The sequence below is a fragment of the Falco cherrug genome, chromosome 3 (genome assembly GCF_023634085.1).
Source record: "Falco cherrug isolate bFalChe1 chromosome 3, bFalChe1.pri, whole genome shotgun sequence".
Taxonomy (NCBI): domain Eukaryota; kingdom Metazoa; phylum Chordata; class Aves; order Falconiformes; family Falconidae; genus Falco; species Falco cherrug.
The window spans coordinates 19,179,058-19,205,369 of NC_073699.1; the positions used below are offsets into that span (position 1 = coordinate 19,179,058).

The window sequence follows — 26,312 nt, forward strand, 5'->3', positions numbered from 1 at the left end:
GTCATATCAGGGCCCCACGCAGGCCACCCAGGGTTGTCACCACAGGGCCTCACACTGTCACCCCAGGGAACTGCCTCTGTCACCACGGGGTCCCACATGGTCGCTGCCATGTCCCACTGGGCCACCACGGGAGCCGCATGGTCACCCTGGAGCTCCGCTGCCGCCCCACGCATCCTCCCCAGGGTCCTGCTCAGCCACTGCGCAGCCCCACACGTGCACTCTGAAGCCCCACGCGGTCACGGCGGGGCCCCCCCCGGCACGGAGCCTGCCGCAGCAGCCGGAGGAAGGGCCGTGCCGTGCCGTGCCGTGCCGTGCCGTGCCGTGCCGTGCCGTGCCGTGCCGTGCCGTCCTTGGCTCCGTCCGGGACGGCCGCAGGACCCCCAGCACCATGGCGAGGAAAGGGCCGCTGCGGTGGGACCGATGGTCAGCGTCGAAACGCAGCACAGGGCACCTTCTCGCAGCCGCCTCGTTAGCGCAGTAGGTAGCGCGTCAGTCTCATAATCTGAAGGTCGTGAGTTCGAGCCTCACACGGGGCAAAGGCGGAGAACACCTTTTTTGGCGGGGCGAGCTTCCCCTCCCCGGCCACGCTCACGGCGCTTTTAGCTGCGACCCAACCGCTCCCTAGTCCCTCGACTGTCATTGCTGTCGTGATTCATGAAGTTGTCGTGATTTATGAAGCCGTCGTTCCGAGGGAAGGGCACGTGTCTGCTGGCTGTGGGCTCACACAAACCGTTTCCGCGATGTACAGAGTTCAAAAACGCGCTTTGGCAGAGGATGTTCTGCACCCAGCTGTTTGCCCACCCACGTCACCGTGTGGGGACAGGGAAATGGGTCCCACTCCTGGGGGGCTGTGGGGTACACCCCGAGAGGTCCGCAGCCCCCGCAGCCCTGGCAGCCAGCTGGGGGAAGATGCTGCCCCGGGGCGCGGGAGGGCAGCGGGTCCCGCCGGCTGCCCCGCTCCGGTTGATGCGTGTCTGACAGCTGTAACGTTTTTATGAACCGTAAGTCTTTTATGAACTGGAAGTGCATATACATACGGCCCAAGGTGCCGGCCAACAACTTTGTGGGTTTATTCCTTCCCTTTAAATACAGAAACAACATGTAAACTCCTCTGAGACAGGCAGCAGAAAAAGGCAATTTTCTCTCACTCCTCCTGCCTCCCAGAGATATCTTTGCCTGTTGTGTATCTCCCCCTTCGAAAAGGAATGCCGCCTCTTCCCCGCGCTCCGCTGAGGGCTGCGATGACCTTTCTATGCATCCTGGGCTTTGCTTACGTGGCTGCTCCCAGTTCCAGATGCAGAGGACGCTAACGTGAGGATAACTGAGCACCTCTGCGCACTGAGGCCCTGTAATTTAATGAGAAACAGGGAGGCTGCTCTCGGCCCCAGGTGACAAAGCTGCTGTCGAGAAGCGCTGTCTGGCTCTGCCCCCTGCACGATGGGGCACCATGAGCAGCCCCACTCCGATACAGCCGCCCCCATGAGCATCAACGAAACCCCACGGGAAGCAGAGCGACTTCAGTTCCAGACCCTCATATTTTGACACAGCTGAGCCTACTCCTGTACCAGCCCTGTGCGTAGCAGTTACGAATGATTCGCTTTATTTTACCGTGTCTCATTCTTTTTTTACTGTAACACCACATAATGTTCTACTCTTGGGTTGAAAACATTAGCCAGTGAAAATCAAGCCTAGCAGCATGAAAAACAGTGTGTTTATTCAGATTCTCTCTCCCCTTCTTACGAGATAAACATGCTACTGTCTCCAACATGGAGGCTCCACAGCCTCTCTGGGCTTTGTTCTTGGTGTCTGGCTCTCAATGGAAGGGATTTTTCCCTCTAATTGAGAAGCTCCCTGCTGCAACTTGTAGAATCCACTTACATACCACTGACAAAACCAACATTTCAACGGTGGTTTGTTTCTTCAAGTCACGGCATCCACCAGAACAAATAAAAGTACAAAACCACTGCAAGTCGAATAACTTGATAGTAAAAAGTGAGTTTATTTAAAAGTAAAAATAGCATTATTGTCAGTAAGAAAATAATGAGAAGGTTACAAATAACACACATTTTTCTAGCTAGCATTTGATTTTATATAAAAATATTCCAAAGGCTTTTACAATAAACAATCTATGATCAGTCCTTAATCACACTATACATATTTAGCATTTCACTGATAATTTGAAAGTACAGCTGAGGTCCAGAGCAAACCATCTCAAGGTATCCACTTTGTAGCTGGGAAACGAGTTGGAGGATGTCTACTTCGGGACTGTGAGATAAGCTTTTGTCTGAGCCGTCTGACTTCTGCCATCAGTTCCCGCTCTTGGCACGCCAGTCCTCGTCTTCTGTCTAAGGACACTTAAGTGCCAGAAACTTGGACTTAATATTGCAACTAATGGTTTTCCATAAACACTACGAATGCTTATTGGAAAACAGTTACCTGTGGCATAGAAATGCTGTGCTTTACCAGTACTGCTGTATGCAAGAGAGCCCTAAGACCTGTAAAAACAAGTTCTTTGAAAGCTGTGCCTGTGTTTTGTTACAAAAAGGTCAGATGCTGATGGGTCACTACGGCAGGTCCATAGATACGTGTTTCCCATCGCGTGCAGAGTTTTGCACGTAAGATGCATATTACTTTAAATTGTGCTTCCACTGGCCATAGTAGCTAGCACGGCCCAGAGGAAATGATTACAGACTAATTCCCGACTATAACTCTCAGTAAGATTTTGATGAAAGACAGTTCTACATCTTCTCAACATCCCCAAATCATACTTAACTAAAAAGAGAGAAAAAGCATGGGTAAAATGATCGGGTCAGAATGGGATTCAACTAGGCTGAGGTTTAACAGGACCACTCTCACAATGTGACACACTTCAGGAACTTCCTACTTGTGCTGCCCCTGGTAGCAAAGACTTTTTTTCAGGTGTGAAATAGAATCCAACAATAAACTGATTTACTATCCACTGAACACCTACATAACTAATAATGACTCAATTGCACAATAAGGCTCCAGTAATGCTTCTGAAATGAAATGTGAAAGAAAGGAGGGTCCTATCTTAGAAACTTACTGTGCGATGATGACTCTGATGCAGAAAAATCATTCAGACAGATGTTTCCAGTCCTTGGCACCTGCTGGAGTTCCACCCCTCTCTCTGTACGTCTGGCCTTTAAATCACAGTGTCTCTCTGTGGGAAATGGAGGGAAGGATTTTTTGTAAATTAAAAGTGTTTAAATTTCTACGGAATTTTTCTAGTTTGAGGTGAAACAGGTTTTCTGCAAGAAGCAAAACTGGAACAATCACTCGCTCCATCTAATGGCAAGTATAATTTGCTCAGAATTAGAAGTCAATGTTTCTACTCTATGGGTCAAAGCTATGCTTCACTGCATTCATTTTAAGAAATCACAGTTCCACATGTGCTGTTTCTTCCTATGTAATTAATCTTCTGACAAATGGGCCACTAAGATCATGTGGAATATGGCTACTTCTACTTGCAGTTTTAGGAGGAGACACCCATTTTAGTAATATGCCGTTGAAAATTACTCCATACTAAAACCATTAGGTAAATAGGGAAAAGTCTGAAAACAGTTTGCCCAAAGCAATACCGATCATCTAATCTTAATACTGATCACTAGTCTTGAGTGAGCCTTGCAGAGATGGGGGAATAGGAGAAATACCCACAAAACCACAAATGCAGTATTTGAGAAGGATGTACAGGCCTACTCTGGAAGTGCATACATGTTTTTTTCCTGTGAAAAAACTTGGCAAAGTCACTTGTTGGTACAATACTGCACCTCATCACAGGACATTATTTGACAGAGGACTTCTAAGAGATGTGGTTTTACGATTGGCTTAAGCCGAGCTATACCTGTGCTCCTATCAAAAATGCCATTTATACTGCTGCATCTGACAGATATCAAAGTGAGATTCCTTTCCAAGTCTGGCCTGATACATTGGCTTCACGAAAGAATACTGCCAAAAAGTACTTATATAAAGGAGTTAAGCTTAAGTTTATCCCCAATATTGGACACTTAGTTTACATTCATTAACCGAATGCTTCATGCTAACATCCACACCAAAGAACTGCACTACCTATATGCTCACCAAAATAGTCATCTTCCCTTTGCAGCTTTTCAGCCAATTCTGCGTCATTCATTCTGTCTTCTAAAAACTGCTTCCTGTGTTCATTTGCAGCAGCAGCAGCTTTCTGCTCTTCCTCCAGTTGAGCTTTTTTCTGTATAACTTCTTCCCACTATGCAACAGATATCAAATGTGTCTTTAACATATATGTTGCAAGGAAAAAGCAACAAGTAAAATCATCTGGATTATTACAGATTATGCTTCACTCTTAAATCAAAATATATGCTAAGATGAGTGAATGTTACTTTTTTTTGAAAAATTTCTCATTTAAACACACGGAGAAAGGGAAAAGTCTTAGGTCAGAGAAAAAAATTGAGAGGAAGTTACAGAATTAGGAATATGCTTCCCTAAGCCTAAAATATCCTCACCAATTTGCTCTAGTGCTTCCACAAACTTCCAGTCCTAACAAAATTTTTTTTTGTTATTTTTAATTTTGTTAAAAGGAGATTCCTAACAAAATATTTCTTCAATATCTTTCAGTTTTATGTTATGGACATGTTACGGGCAAAACCCAGTTACGTTTGTACCAGTCCCACTTAGAAAAAGAAATACTAAAAATACCTTTTGTTCTTCTGCTTCCCTCATGGCCTTCAGCAGTTCAGCTTCTTTCACCCTGTTGTCATGCAGGAGCTTGGCTATCTCTTCATAACGCTTCTCACGGTCCTGATCCTCACGCCTTAGTTTATGCAATGCTTGCAACCTCCAGTCGGTGTCAATGCGTTTCTGCTCTGCTTTGGCTGCATTTTCTTCAGCCACCTAATAAAACATCTTTCTTACTAGCAATTCATTTAGTCTATTCTAAGTACACAGGCTTACATACAGGTAAGGTAAACTGTTCTCCACTATCACCGTTGGATGTCCCTGCTGGGAGACTGTACCTGCAGTGCCACTCCTCCACTCATTACAGCGGGCTGTCTCACCTATCAAGGCTGCCTTCTGCTTCTTCACCCTTCTTTGTCTTTCCCTTACTGAGGGTCATTTTTTTGTTTTGTTTTGTGATTTGTTTTTTTCCTTTTTTTTATATCTTTTGGAACGAGGCCTCAACTCTCTCCATGACTTTGGGGATTTTGCTTTCCTAGTATGGATTTAATACCGTTTACAGGTGCAATTAACATAAGAATGATACCTGCATGCCAAAACTTCCACCCACATCCATCTGCTTCCAAAAATCAAAGGCTGTTTACAAAAATTGAGACCCATATGTCTATTTCTAGACAAAATATAAATGCAGATGCCAAGCATATGGGCAGTGGGTTAGCTGCAACTATTTTTCCAACTGTGCAGTTACAAGTTCTGAGCTTGAAAATCTGAACAATTCCTAATGTCAAGCTACACACATTCATTACTGTGATCTAGAAGACATCTTCTACAGCTGAATTTCCTGCCAAGTACTACCAACTGAAAGTTCTTTTGAGGCATACTTCTGTTTTATTATGGTTACAAATAAAACATGTTCCTTAACAGGAGGATGATTTATTTTGAAAAGCACTTTTGAGTCTTACATGCTTTCTGAGTTCTAAGAAGTAAAGAAAAGTTAATATTCATGGCAGGCCCAGAGAAGTTCAGCATTACATAGCTGTTTGGACACTTCAGTCAGATTTTTAAAAACCTCAAAACTTTAAAAATACCATCATAATCTATTAATACAGGTATCTAGAAATTAGATTTATTTAGAAAATATTGTCATATTAACCTGAACTAGCTAATTGCAATTAAAATACTATTAACAAGTACTAGTTTGAATACTAACTCCCCAAAATACATGCTATGATCCAATCAGCTTACTATCTGAGCTTTCTGTTTTTCTTCTTTATCTATTTCCATCAACCTCTGAAGAAGATGATCTTCCAGATCCACCTTTCTTCGATGGGCATCCACCTCTTCTTTCATTTCCTTTGTAACTGCCTCTTGATCTTTGATTAGATGCTGCCAAACACACAAAGATAATTTACTGTTGCTAAGCTACTAACCCACATTTGTAATTCTGTCTCTATCATTTATTAAAATTTCATTAGACTAGTATTTGAATATATCCACACATCTCATCCCACTACATACTGCAACTGCCCAGGAAACTGATAGTCCCTGCTGTTTTATCCATTTGGAAATAGTGTCATCAGAATAATCACAGTGGTCTCACAGGCTGATCCTGATGTAATTCCACTCCCTGAATTACAGTGGAGCATAAAAGAGAATTCCAACTTAAATGAATTCGATTCATCATGAAAATATTCCGTACTTTCATGGCACATTTTAGCCAAAACCTCAAAATGTTTTACAAATATAAATCCTGTTTCACGGTACAGGAACTTATAACAAACACATCTGCAGCTTGAATGCAGAGATGATTTGCCAAAGTAGCACGAATCAGCAGTAGATCTAGGAATAGAATTTTACCTCTCACCACATTTTCTTCATATTCATCAGGGCACATCTACACAGTTTTTTGGAGAAGGCACAACCCCTTCCCAGGCCTGTGGGAATCTATTGAGCTGTGCCAGCAGGGTACTAAAGCAAAGTTAACACATATGGCCTTCTTAGCTTGAATATAGCCCCTCACTGACGGCAGCGAAACAGTCAGTTCAGGGCACGGCAGGGAAAGCCTGCTTATACAGACTTTTGTGGGTAGACACATATCCCCAGTTAGTTAAATAATTGCTACCTTTCTATAGCCTAAAGAGGATGATCACTGTAGAATTAGCTCCCTTAAACAGCTGACTTTACATGTACTGGAACACAAATGAACTTAGCCTGGTTTGTGTTATGTAGCTACAATACAGCTGGCTGTGTATTTAATAAATAGATGCTAAAAGAAATTTAGCCCAGTTATGCTCAGCATAACTGAGCATAATATATAAATTATATAAAGTCTATGGCCAAAAGTTTTAAAAAGCCAAATATAAGCAAACACATGCTTCAAAATAGGGGTTAACTATCTGGATGTCCACTTCTGCTTGCACGCCATTGGATCTGCACATATGCAAGATCGGCACATGTAGCTGTGATTTCTAAACACTTACGGAAGTTACTAAACCCTTCCATTAGTAGCCTTGCTTTTCAGTCACTCATAATAATTAACTCATATTTAACTTTAAACAGTATTATTAATTAAACCTCTTTATTAGTGATCTTTCTGAATTATAAGTCACTCATTTGAGAAAGGAACTGCACACTCCCCACAAACCACCCACTCCTTTTTGCTTAATGATGTTGTTGTAATTAAGACATTTTTTCATCAAATACATCAATTTGCTATACCGTACTCTCAAGAAAACGTAGATATATCTAGATATCACAGATGAGAAGGTAAGAGTTTCTAGGATGAGGAACATATTGTTACAGACTTCTTTTTTACACATTTCTTGCTTCTCTCAACCAGCTGAGCACACAGCTAAACCCTGCAGCAACTAAATGATACCTCTGCACAGAAGAATATAATGGGGAGAATATGGGTATTTTCTCCCAGGAAAACATCTAACAGTGCATTCTACTAATACTTTAATCAACAGAGGCTTTATTCTAACAAAAAAAAACATCAGAGAGGAAAAGGAAAAAAAAAAAAGGCCCCCTTTTTCCTAACAAAGTCTGCTTGAATGACCACAACTGAATCCAAGAACTGCAAAGGAAGAACCATTAAATATAAACATCTGTATAGCTCCCTAATAATTACCTGTTCAAAAAGCTGTCTTTGTGATTCAAGTTCCATCCATCGTACTTCTATATCTTGAATAGTAGCAGCTGCTTCCTGGTCCCTCATGGATGCCTTGAGAAGAAAAGAAACACATGAAAACACAGTGAAGGAGAAATTCTTCTTCCTTTAAAAAACAGTATCAAGAATGTCCAAAATCCCAAGCCACACCCTACTTCTAAGTTCTTGTTAACTTTCTGTCACACCATGAATAATGGAAAATACTACACATCAAAAGCACAGGCCAAGGTGAAGAAGAGGCACAAGAATAGTTTTGCATCCAGCCAAGCATGTTAGGGAAATGTCAGGCTTGCTCTAGCGCTAATAACCTGCTACATGTAGCTCTGAATCCAACAAGGAGTCTCTGAAGTCAGAACGCTGCGGAGGACAGTACACAGATAGGGAAGGGGTCACTTTGCACCCGGCAGAACCTGCGCTGAGCTGGAGCTTCAAACCTTACAGCGCCCTGACTGCGGAAACAAACAGGCAGCTGCGCTGCACTCTGCAAAGTGTAGTACTGAGACACAAGGAGTAGCCCTACAAGGACTCAATTCATGCCCACAAGGTTCAAAAGTTTCCATTCTCATCTTCTGTACGCCACGGTGCCTGAGCTAGTAGCACGGGAACAGAGCCAGGCCTGGCCAGAGGCCGCTGTGGAGCCTCTCTATCAATGGCAGAGTTGATTTGCAATCTGGACATGCAGCCCACAGACAGCTCAGAATTCACTAGTCCTTTAAGGAGCTCATTACATTTTTCAACACTGCCAATATACAGATATATCTGGCTTTTCTCAGGAATTTTGCCGGTTAAAGCATGCCAGTGGAACATAGTAAGTGCCAAATAAAACTGTTAAATTATGCATTTATCACTTAAAGCAGTCAATCCCATACAACCTCTAGGCTCACAAAACACAGTAATCAACTGAAATTTTAGTCATGCATTTTCCCCTTGTCTATTTTCACTAATAAACCTTCAAGAAAAGAATATCTTGAGCAATACTCAGCCTTTCTCGCAATTTCGTCATCAAGACGTTGCAGTTCCATTTGATGCTGATCTTGCTGGTATTTCAGAAAACGCCTTCTCGAAGCATCTAGAAACTGCAGTTCCTTTACTTTCAGCTCTTTTTTCACAGCAGCCAGTCTTCAAAGCCAAAATAAATAGAAACAAGGGAACTTGTATATATGAAAGCTCAGTACCAAACAGCACAAGCTTGCACTGCAGTTATCCATTAGTGACTATGAGCTAACGTCTAATTTATCTTGTAAGTTGTCCAGTTTTCATTTACGAGACAAAATTAAATTCACAGCCACAGAGACATCCTCTAACAGCAATGTCCCCAATTAAGCTTTGAAGTCCTGTGTCCTGTTTCTATTCTATTTTAACAAGCACTAGTTTACTATTGCAATGATCCAGAACTGGAAACTATGCCTTAGAATAACTGCCAGTGTCCTGGTACATCTTTCTGCACAAAATTAGTCCTAAATTTATTTGCAAAATATCAAACTATTTCAAGGAACAAAACCACAAACTCAAGAATTAGTTTGCAAAGAAAGGCTCGCTGCCCTCTTTTTAAAAACCAACCAACCAAAAAACCTTACTCTCCAGGTTGCAGAGGTTTAAGAGAAGCGCTTGCAGATGTGGTGCTTAGGGACATGGTTCAGTGGTGGACTTGGCAGCATTAGGTTAATGGTTGGACAAGATAATCTTAAGAATCTCTTCCAGCCTAAACGATGATTCTACAGTTACTTGTAGTTGATCGAAAAAAACTATTGGAGATGTTGAAATTCTCTTAAACCTTCACAACTGCAAAATGTACAAACTGACATTTCAGCTTCAGTATCAACACAACCATTTGCTCAGCAACCAATATATAAAGCAGTCTTTTCCCTAAATCCTCTAGAAAGAAAAGAATGTGTGCAGTCACTGATACTATAAGTGACTCGTGTATTTGCAGTGTGAGTCTGCTCACGGTGTAGGTCTGAAGTCTCAGTGTGCAAACACATGGCAATCGACTGCTTAAAAGCATTCACAACTTGAAGAGACCAACCAAAAGGCTGGGGGCTGAGACAAAAAATATGAAGTGACTTGGCCTCTAATCTGCTGTATTCCCTCAGGCAAGGCAGTAACACAACCCAGATCACTTCGTTCCCACACCAAAATTGGACCCAGCAGACCACACTGTTTTCCCACGCTACAATTTCTACAAATTAGTGGTTATTTTGCCTTTACTCATGGTTAAAAATGTAATAGCAGGATACAGTAGCCAGGCCTAATGCTTCTTATAATACCTTTGCCTCTGTTCTGCCAGCTTCTCTTCTTCTTCCAGTAGCATTTTTCGCCTCTGTTCTTCAGCTTCTCGAAGTAATGCCTGCTTTTGATACCAGGCTTCATCTTCTGCTTTCTGTTCCTGTGTTTTAGCTTCTAATTCATGCGCTAATTGTCTGAATGGAAGGAGATCACATGTTAATAATTCAAGCCAAGCATCAAGAAATTACTTGATTACTTAGAAATTTACGTCTGTACTAGCAAAGAACTGCTGAAATAAGATGTCATGAAAGAGTCTGGCATTCCCTTGATACTGATAAAGTATGTGAGGAAGAGTTACAGTACTGACCGTTACAGACAACAGGGCATTTCAGATGAGCGCAGACATTTTCTTCCTCACATTCTTAACAAAAACTAGTTTCTAAAGGTGCCTGGGCATCATGGTACCCACTGATTTTAATAGCAAGCTAAGAACTCTTGGCCCTTCGGGAAGTTAGACACTACAAGGTCAACAGAGGTTTAGGCTCTCACTTACAGGCTTCCAAGTTCTGCCCAATATTTTCTTGTATTAACAAACATTTTTTGTTTAAGATAAGACGGCCTTAAAATATGTAACTTAAAAATGTGTCAAACCAAACAACTCTTAACCTTTGGCAGCTATTTAAAGTCATCTTCCTGAATTTTCTTAATTGTCCCTCTTCTCAAGCATACACATTACAACAGAAAAAGGCAATCGCACCCCCCTGTCCCTCCCAGTCTGATATCGTCTTCAACTTTCCCATTAATACCTCTCTCGTAAGTATTCAATTTCATCCTGTCGGATCCTCTCCCGTTCCTGAGTTTGATAATCCAAAATGAACTTGGGATATTTATTAAATACAGGGTACTGTCCTTTTGTAAGTGGTATGAAGTCATCAAGCATACGCTGTGGATGGATATCTAATGGCGTAGCCTCCATAAGATGATAAGCTTCCTTAATCACAGCATTAATGTCCAGATTGTTACGATGATGAAAGAAATACTGTAAGAGACATGCTCCCATTTACATTCTACAAAAGATTAAGCATTTTATTTTTATCTAACTGTTTGGGAATAATTAGGTAAATTAGCAAGATCTAGATTCCAAAAATTGATTTTAAAAGGGATTATTAAGTTATCCCTACCAATTCGTAAAATATCACCTCCTCAAATGACTTGACCCAAACCTCTTCAAGCTGTACAAATATGCTCTGGCTCTTTTCCTTCTCTTCAAACGACAGTTGCGTAAGGGAACTGGAAAGCTAGGTGTGAATTTAGAGTGTACAACTGCCTGCACAGGGCAGCACTGGTAGGAGGTTCCTACCAGTGGATAAATCTCCCTTGAATTTTGGTGTTCAAACATGAAGCCTGGAAGTTCCTCTTCTTGCAGGACTATTCCTTCCTGTCAAAGATCTTATTCGCCAAGAGTATCTCTAAATTGGTTATTATTAAATGTAGCAATAATGTCTGTTTGATGCCTGTCAAACTAACTGCTTACAAGCACATTTTCAAGATAGAACCCTTTGTTTGCCTACAGAGACGTTTTCGTATGAAAAAGCCTCCTTCTCCCATGTTAAGGCTAAACATAAGGAAACATTTTCATTTAGCTTCAGAGAACATCAAATACTACTGCCTAATTTTGAAAATCTGAAAGCAAAATGATGAAACAAGATGACAGAATGACTGTGCCTTGTCTCCACAAGTAGAAGTCCAAAAAAGAGGCAGAATTATTTTGTGGTTGATGAACTACTCACATGTACAAAATGGCTTTTAGTGGCATTAGAAAGCTTATGAAAGCTTTTAAAGATCTCGTTGCATGAAACTACCGGAAATTGCTCAATGTTTTACTCATTTATTGTATATTTGCCAGGTACTTGATGACATTGTTCAGAAACATGTAATAATATGTTAACATGGAAATGAAACATCTCCTAAGCTCTGTAACAACAGATACAATGTTTTATATGTCTCTGTAGGTGCACTTGCATATGACTGAAATACGAAGATGCTTACCTCAAAATCTGCCATTTGGTTACAGTGAAGCAAGGGAGCTCTGGAACATACAATATAGGCAACAACAACCATTAAAAAGTATGAAGGATGGTTGGAGAAGATATTGTCAAAGACTTTCAGCCATTCTTCTCTTGTTAGAACCTCAGAAAACAGTGTTTCTAGAAGAGGCCAAGCATAAACCTACATTATTTGGGAAAATTGACAAAATAATCCATTAGTGCAATTTTAGTATTCCTTTTAAAGAAGTAATAAGAAATTATCTTGCCTTATACCAATAATCAATTACTTATGAAAGAAACAGGAACTAAACCAGAATATTTGAAGATAAGTTTCATCACACACTATAAACATTCAAAATTAATATGGGGTAACTACAAATAAATTTATTATTTCCCTGGATATCTAAATCTTCTGTTTAGATTTGTGAAACTGAAATAATCCCTAATGATAAATAAGGATTACAAAATTAATTCATCATGCTTATGTCCACTTGAAAAAAAACACCCAAACATTTATAATTCAATTAGCAGATTTTTAAGCAATGTGGACTTGAAAGCAAAAGACTTCCAAGAACTACAGTTGCATGTATATGAGATTTATGATCATGGAAAAAGAAAAGTGGCAGGAAAGCAATGACACATTCCTTACACTCCCACAGCACTCATTGTTATTTAAAGAAAACTCCTTCAAAAAAGAACTATGTAAAAATGAAAGACTAGTGCACTATCATTCACTGCAGTATATCATATACACAAAAGCTGGCTGGAATATTACCTGTGAAGTCACATTATGTTTTATTAAATGCTGAAGCAGTTGTTTGTCATGATGTGCCAGAACGTTTTCCATCATACTAAGGACATTAACTGGAGGATTGGGGAAATACTCAAACCAGTGCTGACAAAAATTAACTGAAAGAGAATAAAAAGCCAAACACAATCCACTGTAATCCAGAGTAATAAAACTCTTGACAGCCTTAGGGTCTGGTTATAAAGACTATGATTTTAAGAGGCAGTTTTAGGCAGCAAAACCTATTTAAGATACTCCCATCTCTCCTCTTCCCTAGCATTTATTCCTAAACCATTCCCACAGTACACTGCTCCTCCAGCTGCACTGGCATGACTGTTAGTGTCAGTACGCTGTGAAAAAGACTGGGGAACTAACCTGGCTCAAAAATAAAATGAAATAAAGTCTGTGTGCTGGGGAACTAAATGGCTGGAGGCAGATGGGAATACTTAAACCTGTATTTCTATCCCATGAAACTACAGCCTGGGTCAAGTATTTTTTAACATACTAAGAATAATTTCTGTAAACTTGGATACTTATTCACTAACAGCATGTGTTTGCAAAGTGGGTATGTATGCTTGGCAGCACATATCTTCTGTAGGCTTAGCAGCAGCTGCAACAACTAATTTAAGTGTAAAGCACTTTAATTTAGAATGTTGCTCCAGAAGACAGCCATAGCCAGCTTTCAGCCAAATGTCTAATTTTGAGTTACCACATGCTTAGGACAACTAAACACAGTAAAACCTTAAAAGAGATCATTCCTTTTTGACTGGGAGTGGGTGAGGGGGTGGGGTGAGGTGGGTAGGTGTGACTACTTTTCCCACGTCTCAGAGGTTTTAGTTATAATTATGCTACAGACATTTGGTTTTGCTGATTAGACTTCACGAATACTGTTAATCTGCTATCTTTTTGCTAGAAAAACTGCAAAAGCAAGTCTAATATCTTGTTTTATTTACAAGCAGGTTTTTGTTTTAAGCATGCAGTTGCTCCATATTTCTGGCAGCATCTTTGGAAGAGAAGCTGGTGACCTCTTAGGAAATACCTCATTCATTTCATCAGGAAAAGCTCTTTCGCATGGGAAAGCTTAAACATGTTGCAGCATATTTGAGTTTTTAAAATCCTTGCTTACCTACTACTGTAGCAACAACTTCAAAGCAGATCAGCTGGTTGTTCTGGAATAATTTTACGAATGGGAATGCTAGCAAAGGGATATAAGGTGTCTCAGCAAAGATAGCAGACCAATGAGCTAGAGCTGATAAGGTTCTGTGAGCAAACAAAGGTGCAGAAAACGTCGATTCAAAACCAAACAGAAATATAATGTGCATCTTAGAACAACACAGAAGATCGTAAACGTCACAATAGATGTGGAATTACATGAGTTATAAAAACAAAACTGCATGACAGCAGTATTATTTCATTTTAGAATTTTTCTTACAGCTGACTCCGGCTATTGAATACATTCCAGATCACTATATGAAAATAAAAACCTATAGTATTTAAATAAAATAGAAAAATATATTTTACCTCTGCAAAACTCTCAGCAGTTTCCTACTTTTGATGGGATACTCATTCTGAATATTCACAAATGCACTGTGGGTGCCCTTATCTATTAGGCTACTGAATGCTAAGTGGTTTTCAGGAAGTTGTAATAAGGAACGCCAAACAAACATCCTGCAATTAAAATGCAGACTTAGTCAAGCAACTTCTCTTTCACAGGCCAGCAAACAGAAGCAATTTTATTTTGTGCAAGCATGAACACGCACACAAAAATACCTGTACTTTGCTGGATATTCTCCAAATCCTTTCAGTAAGGACTGCAGACGTTTCTTGTTTAATCTGCCTGGCAATTCATTCTACAAAATAGGGGATCAACAATAAATGCAAGGATTTCTCTTTCATAATCTCTTTCTTTGCACTCTAATCGATTATAATAGCTAAATATTGAAGTTCCTAACGTAATATTAAAAAAAATAAAATAACATGTACTGCTATCTGTTATATAATCCCAGGTATTTCAACAAGAAAAAAGATAATTCTATGATCATCTTCTACTGAACTCAAAGAAGAGCCACCATTGATTCCAGTTAGAAGCTGACCGGAACCTAACTGACTAAACTATATGTTATTAAATGATGGATATAGCCAAACCACACAGAATATTGACATAGTAGATCAGATGAATGTTAACAGGAGGATATATGTATAGATATAGATATGTATCTGTATATATATGAGAATATAAATACCAGAATATAAATATGTATGAGATGCAAGACAAAGACAGTGAGAGAAGATGGCACAGTGTTGGCAGAAGGGAAATAAATGTAACAGTAATGAATTTCTGAATAATTAACAAATAATGAAATGGCTTCTAGGCAGACATTTTAGAAGTGCCAGTTTGTCAGCAGGGAAGCAGATCATATCTAAAAAATATCCAAATGTGTCACAAGTTGTTTGAACAACTTCAGAGGTACCCCAAGCTGACTGGAGGCAGCTCTGGCTGTGTCATGCAATACACGAGTATGGGGTAAACAGAGAGAGGAAATGGTACTAAAACTCCCTTAATCCCCTTCTCTGCTCAAACGTCCAAGTAAATAAGTGCCAGAACTTACTCTTTAAAGTAAGTGGCTAAATATTTTTTTGCAATGAAATTTAAATGCTGCAGACTGGAGAACAAAATATTTGCAACTTTTTCCCACCTCTTTATTTTGCAGTGATGTGTTCACTTGCAGTTTTAGCAGTCTGGTCTGAATTTTGCTTCTTTTGGATTTCCAAGGCCACTCTGACATTCCTGAAGCCACTCTTGTCAATTTATTTGGCTCTGATGTGCACTTGGACCAATCTTCTACTACTTTGAACACAGGTGGTGGAGGCTAATATTAAGCGAAAATACCTCAGTTAAAATCTTGTAAGACAGATTAAATAACACTATAATTTGATGTTTAGTCTATTTTATATACCATATTTTTGACCTTGATGGCCATAGCAAGAAGAAGAAAGACATTTATACTGTAAATATATATGGACTGTATACTCCTGAATAAGTACACCAGTGAATAAAACTGCTGTAATAAAATAGCAAAACTGTGAGAAGGTTTTTGTAGCTTCCAAACCAACTCAAACATCATGTTATTTCCTTGCTTAGAAAACATATAATTGAGGTAGTATAAACGTGTATCACGTACCGTTCAGGTTATTTACTTTAGTGTGTTTCTCAATGTCACTAAAATAGTTGCATTTCTATAGGACCAGTTAAAAAGAATACAACAGACCTTTACAAACTTTATAATTAGTCTTCAGTGTCAGGGAGGTATTAATTCAGTGTTGGAGATTGGGAAAGCATGTAACAAAGTGGCTATCCCAGTTCATGTCAAACCAGCAGCAAAAGTGCAAATGGAATGCATGTGTGACATCTTTACACATCCTTCCTCAGCTCCAACTCCGTCATTATCCGAAGCTGGTTACTGTTTACTTCAAAGACATGGTGATTAAAGATATATGGAATTCTGGATTTAGAAACCTGACTCCCATTAATAAATTACTTTATTAAGTAAGAACTGGTATTTAGAATGTTTGTTATTTAGGAAGGATTAGGAGCATGATTGTGCCATAATGATGCATGCTGGTATCCAGTAACACAGTAAGAAGAACAAAATCACAGTAACAAAAACACCATTCATGCTGGCAGTTTAAGAGTGCATCAGTTGCCAAACATTTCCTATAGGAAACAGAACAAGCCACACAATTAATGCTGTTTCCATCTGCCCTAAAATATCATTTTAAAGAGAAATTAGTCCATACAAATTGCTATAGAAAGAAATACCATCTCGCCCGCCTCCCAACACCAGAAACACAGGGATATATATACCTTAAAAACATCGCATTACCTGACAGGCTGGAGTAACTATGAAGGGAACTCTACAAACCACTTTTTCTTTATTTGTAGTGTGAAATATGGTACTCCAACATACGTCTACCTAACTTTTGTATCAGTGGTCATTTGCAGACAAGTATCAACTTTAACGGGATTTACTGCACTCTACCTTATTTCCTTCTGGAGTCAAAGACTGGACACTGTACAAATTAAGGCTACCATCTTCCATTACTGATGCAATATACCGTCCATTTGGGCTAATCGCTGCTGTACTAATTCCCTCTTCGTGGCTCCCAATGTCAAAAAGAAGTTTGCATGTTTCTATATTGATAAATCTCATAATATTATCTTGACTTAACACTCCAAGGACCTATAAGTTAAAAGAATTCATAAATTAATACTGTCAATGCAAAACAAAGAGGAATACCTAATTCAGCAATAACATTCCATTAAGCTAAAGGAGCAATTGAGCAAACATTTAGCACAGTAACTTTCCTTTTGTATGGTATGGGCCCATATCCCCCAAAGGCCCTCAAAGTGTATGTGTTGAATTAACTAACCAAATACTCCAGTTTTAAGCTTTGTAAAAAAACTGACCTGATTGGAGCCCCCATCAAAACTGTCAGGGAGGAATTCCAGATGACGGACAGCTTGTACTTTTGCAGGCATCTGGATTATTCTTATCAACTGCTTTGATTCTAAACACCATAAATGAAGATGATTTGATTTTCCACCAGCTACAAAAATCCGGCCATCTCTGGATCACAGATGAGGTAAAGTTTCCATCAGAATACTGCAATTTTTAGAGAGATTGTACATTTCCTTCTATGCCCTCAAATCACTTTTGAAACTGCCACAATCATGTCATACTCTCCTGAAAGAACAAAAGAGCTCCTAAATAATAAAAGCTGCTTTTGTAAAGGGTAGTTTAAATTTTATTTTAGTGGTCATTAAAAATCAACTTACTTTATTTCAACTGCTATGGGACTGTAATAAAAACTGCTATTGATTCTTGCTCAAAGTATCAGTCACAGCAGAGTTCAAACGCTTAGCATAGTATAAAGCTCAATATGTCCATAAAACATTACAAATAATGAAAGAAAACCTGTTTTAAAACTACAGGTTTTGCAGTCTGCCTTTAGAATGTTTAAAATAGCAATTTACCTGGTAACGGCAAAGACCTTATAAAGTAACACAGAACCTTCTACAGGAGTTGGCAACTGGTATTTACAGTGAAAAGTATCAAATTCCCATGCAAAAACAGAATTGTCTTTGAAACAGCTGAGGATGGTGTTACTCAATGGAAGAAAAAAAACCTGGAAGAATATGGAAAAGAAAAAAAATGGAATATGCTGTCAAGGAAGTACCCTTTAAACTGGACCAAAGTGCATTACAAAATAAAATACAGCAAGAAACCATGACAGTATGGCTATGACTACAACTGTGTAACGCAGCTGCAGTGCAAGGCTTAGATCTCCCAGGCAGTGGGCCCCCTTCCCCTGTTACAGCCTAGGCAGGCCTGCTCTCCCTTGCACTGGTTCAGAACTTGTTGTACCCTTTGCTAAGCCAGTTTAACTCACAAAAGCGGCACAAACCTTTATCTGTGTTTTTATGACTGTTGAACTGCCTTGTGGAGGTTTCTGCTGAGTGCCAGAGAGGACGTAATAGAAATGGTGGGAACGTGAACCCAGAAGCAGGAGCGGATGGGAGACAATAGCCAGAATTGCTCACTGAGCAACTGCTTGTTGCATCTTCTGCAAACTAGTGTCAGCATTCAAATGGTACCAAGAGCCTGCAAATGCACTCTGTGAAGCATTCATTTTTTAAACCCCTTATTTTATGTACAACTATTAAACGTAAAAAGTACTGTAAAAAGCGTAGCAATGTATTCTCCAATGATAAAATGCAGATTTTACTGTGAGGATGAATGAAGATAAAACCAAAAATCTTGTAAATATATTTTTTCAATTATTCTCAACATGTCTACTGTTTATGTGTAATCTGTTTCAGTAAGAAAAAAAATTGGATTATTTGTATTTTTGGATGTCATCAGATACACTCTTACTTAATGATAAATTATTGGCAGCTTCAGCAAATTCCCTGTACCTATAACTTTTTAAGGTTAAATTGAAAATATCTTCTGGTATCTGAACATGTATGGGATTACTTGAAGTACTCACTGGCTGAGACTAACAGTTAGTGCTACAAAGTTCCAAGTTTTGGTCTGAACGGTCTCTTGAGGCCTTGAAAATCTGTGAATCTGGATACGTGGGACAGGATTAACCTTGCTGAATGTTAGTGACTGAAAGTTGGATGTTCAGGCCAAATTAGTCACTTGACAGTGAGCAAAAGTTACCTATGAGGAAAGAGTAAGCTCACCTACCAGAGTCATTTATCTCCAGACTGAGCTGCCTGTCCTCCTTCAGGGACACTGAGAAAGTCTACCTAGACAATGAATGCCTATCACGCAGATGGATGAAGTCTAAATTTTGATAAACTGCAAACAGTTCCTCTTTTTCTGCTTTGCCCTACAAAAATACCACAAGATAGTCACAAGCAGCTGTCGAAGAAGAAGTGATGCTTTGGAAATGGTCATTATATGTCTTCTCTCAGCAATTCTTTCTCACCCGCTATTGTTACAGTGTGCAGCTCAGTCTCCGTCTTTTCAAATTAGCTTTGCCCCATACCAGCGTAACAGAAGGTGTATGTTGGAGTGCAACTGGGCTTAAGTAAAGAGGCATCAAAAAGTACACCGCAAAGATTGGTGGGACACTACTACAATGGCTCAGACAGCAAGCAAGAATGCAACTTTGGACAGTGTCTAATAATAAATCTGATCTTTAATAAAGCACTTACCTGTATGTCTTAAATTGTGGCATGGGAGCAGAATATCATTATCTCTATTCTAAAGACAGGAAACTGAAATCCAGATAACTTGGATTATTTGCGTAATGTCCTATCAGAAATGGTAGAGCCAAACCAAAAGTGCAGGCTCTTGATTCCCGAACAGTGATTTATTCATTCAACCATAGCCACTATTGTTTGAATTTAAAGGTTGTTTCCATACTGTAACATCCTGATCTTGCCAAATTCCAAGAGCCATTTATCAATAAGAAGCCCCTACACACAGCCTACACAAACAAAGACACTGAGCAGTAGAAAAATCTTGTCCGCTAAAGAAATGCAGCCATCTTTGGAGGGAAGACATAATTATTATTTTAGCAACATGCACTACACAACAGTTTTAATAAAACAAACAAATGAACAAAAATTTATGCATGATTTTCCACAGTAATTGCTAGGTAACTATTCCAAGCTGACAAAATTTCTGCCTGACCTAGAACACAGTGAAAACACTCAAATGAATAGCCTTGTTCTCTGCAAAATCAGCATGGCTTTTTAGTGACCAGCCAGAAGAGAACTTTGGTTTGAAGTGGTGTTTGTAAAACTACTCATTGCAGGGCAGCCAGCATGTGTGTCAGCAATACTCAGGCACTGCATCAGTACTTTCTGCAGTACTTATGCCAAAGTTTGACATCTGGTGGCGCAGGCAGACCTGTCTAAAGCAGTGTAACAGTAAGGAAGACCTATTTAAAGCACTCCCTGACATAAACGTGCCATCCCTCTCATCCCCTGTGTTGTTCCAGACACTTATGTCTGTGCAGCAAATCGAAGCAAAAGAAACCACTAGGCTGAAAAGCAGCAACTTCTTTTTGCTGAGTTACTTTTCAGCTTTGTTTGTTCCCACATTCAGTGCTTAGCGCATGCATAGAAAAAAGAGCAGCTTTGGAATAAGCAGCTGAATGGGGTAGGTGGTGGTGACTGAAGTTAACATTATGGCACTACAATTGTGTTTTTAACAATGCCCTTAAATCCCAGTATCGTTCAGGTTGGAATCAATCTCCAGAGGTCCTTTGAGCCCATCCCCAGGTCAAAGCAGGGTCAATCTAGAAGATGGTTCCAACTTCTAGGTTAAACTGAGTTAGTAAAGGTCATACCCAACCAAGTTTTGAGTATTTCTAAAGATGGAGGTTCCTTAGAAGTTCCCAGCAGATCTCTGCACCTATTGAGTTATGATTCCAGTGGTTGGGGTGACATGACAGGATGACAGTTAAGGAGATATGCCCAAAGAACATGGAAAAGATTCAGTTGTATTTTAAAAAATATTTTCAAGTACTGTGATTTTAGCACACAGTGTTACTCCTAATGAGGTATGCTTGTTCACCCTTTAGCAATTATCCTTTACTTACCTTCTGTATACCCACAGACTGACGAACATTCAGCTTTCTTCTTCTTTGAAAGGTGTCCAAGTCCCATAGTTGTGCTGTATCAGTGGATGTAGTGATGGCATACCTGCCCGAGCCATGGACAGAGATGGAAGACACTGAAGAATCATGTCCCCTCATCCAACTAACTAGCTCCTTGGTTTCTTCAGTTGATAAAAAAAATAAAATGAAATGGATATGAAGGTCATTCAAAGTGAAACAACTATGACTGTACACTTTATTGCCAACACTATGCTGTAAGAGACTTTTAAGCACACCTAGTACATGATCATTTACCATCACAGCCCAACAAACAAGAAACAAAGGTATCAGTCTTCATATAGCTATTATTCCTTAGAGAAACATAACCATCTCCTCATCTCTAAGTAACAGTTTCCATAAGTTATTCTCATTTCTACACAGAAAGCCAACTTGCACAGACTTGTTCAATTTAGCCTGAGGATCAATCTTAAAAAGACGTGAACACTGCGATCAGGTAAATTCAGCATGCCTGGTAGGCAGATTATCTGATGTGAACACCCACAGCAATCTCTAGAAGTTAAGACTGAATGTTCTATTTAGAATTCTCCACTTGTTTTTACTTGTGGACAATATGTATGAATGATCACACAGCTATTTACAGGTGCAAGGAAGAAAGGCTTAATGACAACGGGCTATGACTATAGAAAGGCACAGTCAGAAAGCAACACATCATTAATTCCTTTAGAGTCCAAAACATTTTTATGCTGTGTACTGCATACTAAGGAAATGGTTCCTCTGACTACACTGTCTCCCACTTGTGACTGCATGACCACTAATCTTCCCCCAGCAACCAAACTGTACTTGTGGCAATTACACTATTTACACTGGGTAGCCTGCCTGACAGCCCATGGGGGTGGCTCCACCTGACCTACTGCTGTCATGTCAAAGACGGGAAATGTCTATAAAGCAGCTCATAATGCCTAACAGTCAAACTTTCTGCTGTGCTTACAAACAATTGAGTGCTTACAGCTATTGTCACCTGGGAGGAAGACATGGGATTACAGAGTACGGCTTCTAGGGAAGGGGGTGGTGCCCATCAACTAAGTATTATCTAACACATCCCTAAGGATAGTTCACCTAATACTGACTTATGTGAGTAAGAATTATATTTTAAAACATTCTTTGGTATGACTTGGTATCTGGAAACAGCACCATATATGCATGCAGAACTCTGTGCAATAATTAGGATGATTTCTCTAAGTGCATCCAAAATCTTAAATTTGGTCTTCCTGTGGTTGAAAGGAGGAGAAAAAGCACAGAGGATTTCAGACCTTAACTTTGACTCTTCCTCTATTTGGGAAACAATGTGTTACACTAAAATCTTCACTGACAATGCCAGACTCAAACCCTCCAATTGCAGAGGAGGGATTCCTATGGCTTTTAAAAAAGATTTAAGTCCAGATGATATGAGACACTATACCTGGACTTTTTGATAGGTTAAAATTATTTATGAAGAATGAATTGTCAATGCGTTTCACCATTTAACCTCTAATAAAGACAGACACACACAGCTGACCTGTGAAGTTAATTTTAAATATCACTTTTGAACAAGGATACAGATCTACTTGCATACTCAAAAGTATTGACAGTTTTTTTAGTATACATTGTCACTTCGTTAATATATTTTACTGTTAATATAGTTAATAAACAGTTCAGCTGCAAACTAACACACTATCAACTGATTCTAGTTTGATTTTACATAGAGCAGCTCATTCTAAGCAAACATACACAGAATTGATTTAAAAAAGTAACATACATAATTGTGATCCTGTGCTAAACTTCAATTAAACGGATACCTGTGTGACTCAGTAGGAATTTTGACAAAGCAAAGGGTTCATTTACCCACAGGCCTATTAACCCACATGGGCCCAAACTTTTCTGAAGAGAGGGCACGAAATACATAGTATGAATGCCATGAAAAAAACTTACAAAAAATTTTGAGATCAAAATTAAAGTTATATAGGTTTTTGTAACGACCCACATAGCAAGTCTTTACATTTCTCCTTACCTGTATCAAAGCACTTAATGGAATAATCTGCCAAAGCCACCAGGAATTCTGTCTTTCTGCGAAGATTAAATGCCAAAGCAGTGCAAGGCTGCATTGTTCGCTGAACAAGGTTAAACCTATTTCAAAACACACATTCTCATTGTGTTAGGAAACTTTGGTTAGTGACGTCAAGTGAAGTAATAACTTATTTAGTCTGAATATGTATCACTGAGAGAAAAAAAATCAATTAACTCAAAAGAACGGAGGAAATAAATCACATCTAATTACAATAAATCTAAAAATCAATGCAAATATTTTAAAACTCAGTAGTGTAAAACTGAAAAGACTGATTAATGTACTTCTGCAAATGGAAATACTAGCTCTAGTTTACTGTAATTCATGGCTTGTATTATTAATTGATTGGTGCTATCCAAAGAATAACTCCTTGTGGTAGTATTTCAGTTCTAAAAAATTGCTTTGTTCAGTTTAGAGGTACAAAATTCTGATTTTTTTCAAGCAGCTGAACTAATAAAACAGTATTTAGGGAGCCTACATGAGACACTGGCTTGTAGTTTCAGCTCTGAGCAGACTACTATCTATTTACACATTCATGTGGCATGCTGTCCAGGCAAGCTCCCTACCCCTAGATGTTACTAATGTCAGGACAATTAACATGTCTTGATAGAAATATCCTTACCTGTTTCCACTCAAGTCAAAAACATATATATTCCCTTGGTAGTCTCCAACAAGTAGAGAATCTCCAGAACTGTCAAAAGCCACATTCAGAAAACGTATTGTCTTTGAATGGTATCCTTTGACACTATGAATTATGTTTACTATAACTCTGTGAAGAAAGCAAGCAAAACAACCATGCTTAGAATTGTTTTATTATCACATATTTCTCCAAGACCTAGGATTAAAATATTCCTAGCTTATGGTTTTACAATACTAATCATTCATAGTGTTCTAAGAAAAATCTTCTTCCATGAAACCCCCATATTTCTAATATAAAAACCAAACTAAATAAAGGAAGTCATTCACTATGTTGGAAGGTAGTTAGGAGACATGTAAAGCAGATGGGGAAAATCCACCATTCACGATCCTTTCATGTGGCTCCTGGTTACCTGATTTTCATTTCTATTATTAATGATTAACACTAACTTGCGTACTGATGTATCATCTGCTAATGTATATGAAAGCCCAGTTCAGCACTCAGCACGGAACCTGGCTCTTCGTTATCACTGCAAAGGAACAAACTGGAAAACTGAGAAGCGATGAATTACTGTAAGAAATCACTTGGATTAGCTGTAGGGGGAAATTAGTTTTAATACCACTTCTTTCCAGAGTCTTCAAAAGCATGAAGAAAGCCATTTTTATCATTATTCATCTGAGATATTATGAAACAAAAGTTGCTGTGTGTCCACATCCTATCCTTGTACCATGCTGTCGGCATAAAACAGAGCCAGATGCAGAAACAAAGCCCATGTGCAGACTAAACTGTAAGAGGAAGGTTTTTCCAGGAAGCAGGAGGTTAAGATTTGGGAGATCTGCTACTTCTATATTTTTTGGCTAACAGTCAGCAAACCAATTATTTTCTATCATTACTTGTATGCAAACTCAGAGTAAAACTAAATATCTAAAACTGTACAGGATACTGGCAGGCTGATTGAAGAATGCAGGGCACTTGCAAAATACTGTGACCATGGCAATTTAAGACACTGATAGCTATCTGAGACACCAGTTTCTAAGAGAGCAGAATAAGCAACCCAGCAGCTGCATGCAACTGTTGGTGCATGTTACAAAGTGTGAGTATAAGAAGAGGGGCCACGCAGCTGTGGGCCAGACTAGAGACAAAATTGCACCTCATTTTGTTAAGCCCATTCTTTTCTGCAATAGAAGGGAAAGGCCATAAAAATGAAATTAGAAAGATGTTAAGCTAGTTTAAACTACAATTAAAATGTAGCGATGTTAAGCACCTTTAATGTCATTAAAAAACCCACAAGTGAAGTATGACTTCTGCTTCTAAAAACACCCTGAAATGAGTACATAACAGTGTAGTTACAGCATCTCCCGGGACTTCCTCAACACCACTCCCTGCCTTTCAAAAATTCCTTTGCCACTAAACTAACCCAGGAGAATAAAGTTGTTGGAGCTGCATCCGGACTCTTCAGGTCAAACACCATACAGGTACCCCAAAACCAGCATTCACCCTGCTGCTCTTCAGCTTGGGCCAGATGTCTTTGTAGTACTTCGCCCCTCAACTGAACTGTCGGAATTCACCCACGGCGTTTTGTTCAGTACAGTTACAACCCAAAAAACTAAACTGGGACAGCTGCCCAGCCCTTGCTCAGCCAGGCTTCGAGCACCTCTGAGCACGGAGGTTTCACAGCCTCCTGGGGGACCAACTCCACCTTCAAAGGGAACGTTTTTCGCCGTTACCTAAGCGGGCATCCCCGAGCCTGCAGAACCTCCGGTGGGCTCCGGCTGGCCCTGGCTCCTCCACCCCCTCACTGCCCGCTCCCTCGGCCTCCACTCCGCGGCGCAGCGTCAGGGACGGCCACGGCTGCCGCCGGCTCGGCACCGAGCTGAAGCCCCGCCACCACCGCCGCCCCCCGCCCCTGGGCGGTCATTACCCCCGCCGCGCCGCCGGACAGGGCTTGCGGTGCCAGATGGGCCCCTGCTGCCGGCCGCCCAGGTCAGACCGCTCCATCCCGGGCCCGGCGCCACCGCTTCCCGCGCTCGCCGCCTCCCCTCAGGGCCCTCCAACGGCTGCCGCGCAGGGGGGCACCGCACGCATGGTACAGCCCGCTCCCGCTTTACCAATGGAGGGCAGTAAGGAGGAGGCGGACGCGCTTCCCCCCTCCGCCCCCCGTCGGCCTGCCGGGAGTGGAACCGGCCCGCCCTGCCCCGGGGCCTGCCGGGAGTTGTCGTTTCCCTCACGGGCGTCAGGCGGGGGGCCACGGAGCGGAGCGCTATCAGCGTCGGATAATAAAGTGTAGGCCACGTCTTATAAAAAAAAAATAAATTTTTTAATATAGTGTTTCTTCCTATCAGGCAAACATGTTTATAACATGGCGCAATGGGACATTAATACTTTTTTCCAGGCTTTCGCATGTGCAGGGCCTGCTGCCGGTTAGCTCTTGTTACCAGCGCCCTCGCGTTACTAAATACAGCTCCGGAGAAAGGGGCCGGCCGCCGGCCCAGCCCGCGGGGACGGCGGCACCGTCACCCGGCAACGGCGGG

The 26,312-nt window shown here is 40.3% G+C and overlaps 1 protein-coding gene and 1 non-coding gene across 7 annotated transcripts; one reads left to right on the forward strand and one right to left on the reverse strand.

The window, feature by feature from the left end:
* The first annotated feature begins 463 nt into the window (after positions 1-463).
* On the forward strand, positions 464-536 carry TRNAM-CAU (transfer RNA methionine (anticodon CAU)). Its single transcript has one exon. It is a non-coding gene; the product is annotated as a tRNA-Met (tRNA).
* A 1,443-nt stretch (positions 537-1,979) lies between these two features.
* TBC1D31 (TBC1 domain family member 31) lies at positions 1,980-25,871 on the reverse strand. 6 transcript variants are annotated; one of them, XM_055705545.1, is made up of 22 exons: positions 25,703-25,870; positions 23,767-23,913; positions 23,091-23,206; positions 21,026-21,204; positions 17,940-18,091; positions 17,373-17,532; positions 16,945-17,145; positions 15,601-15,774; positions 14,675-14,754; positions 14,426-14,572; positions 14,031-14,164; positions 12,893-13,026; positions 12,119-12,298; positions 10,876-11,060; positions 10,111-10,263; positions 8,827-8,962; positions 7,805-7,897; positions 5,920-6,060; positions 4,696-4,890; positions 4,087-4,246; positions 3,065-3,181; positions 1,980-2,354 (listed from the first exon to the last, which is right to left on the reverse strand). In XM_055705545.1, exons 1-22 carry the CDS (start codon positions 25,777-25,779, stop codon positions 2,212-2,214), a joined length of 3,204 nt encoding a protein of 1,067 aa, XP_055561520.1. In that variant the 5' UTR covers positions 25,780-25,870; the 3' UTR covers positions 1,980-2,211. The 6 variants fall into 6 exon arrangements, with proteins under 6 accessions (XP_055561520.1, XP_055561519.1, XP_027660031.2 ...); XM_055705544.1 differs by having other exon boundaries at positions 10,876-11,108; positions 25,703-25,869; XM_027804230.2 differs by having other exon boundaries at positions 4,099-4,246; positions 10,876-11,108; positions 25,703-25,867.
* Positions 25,872-26,312: the final 441 nt, after the last annotated feature.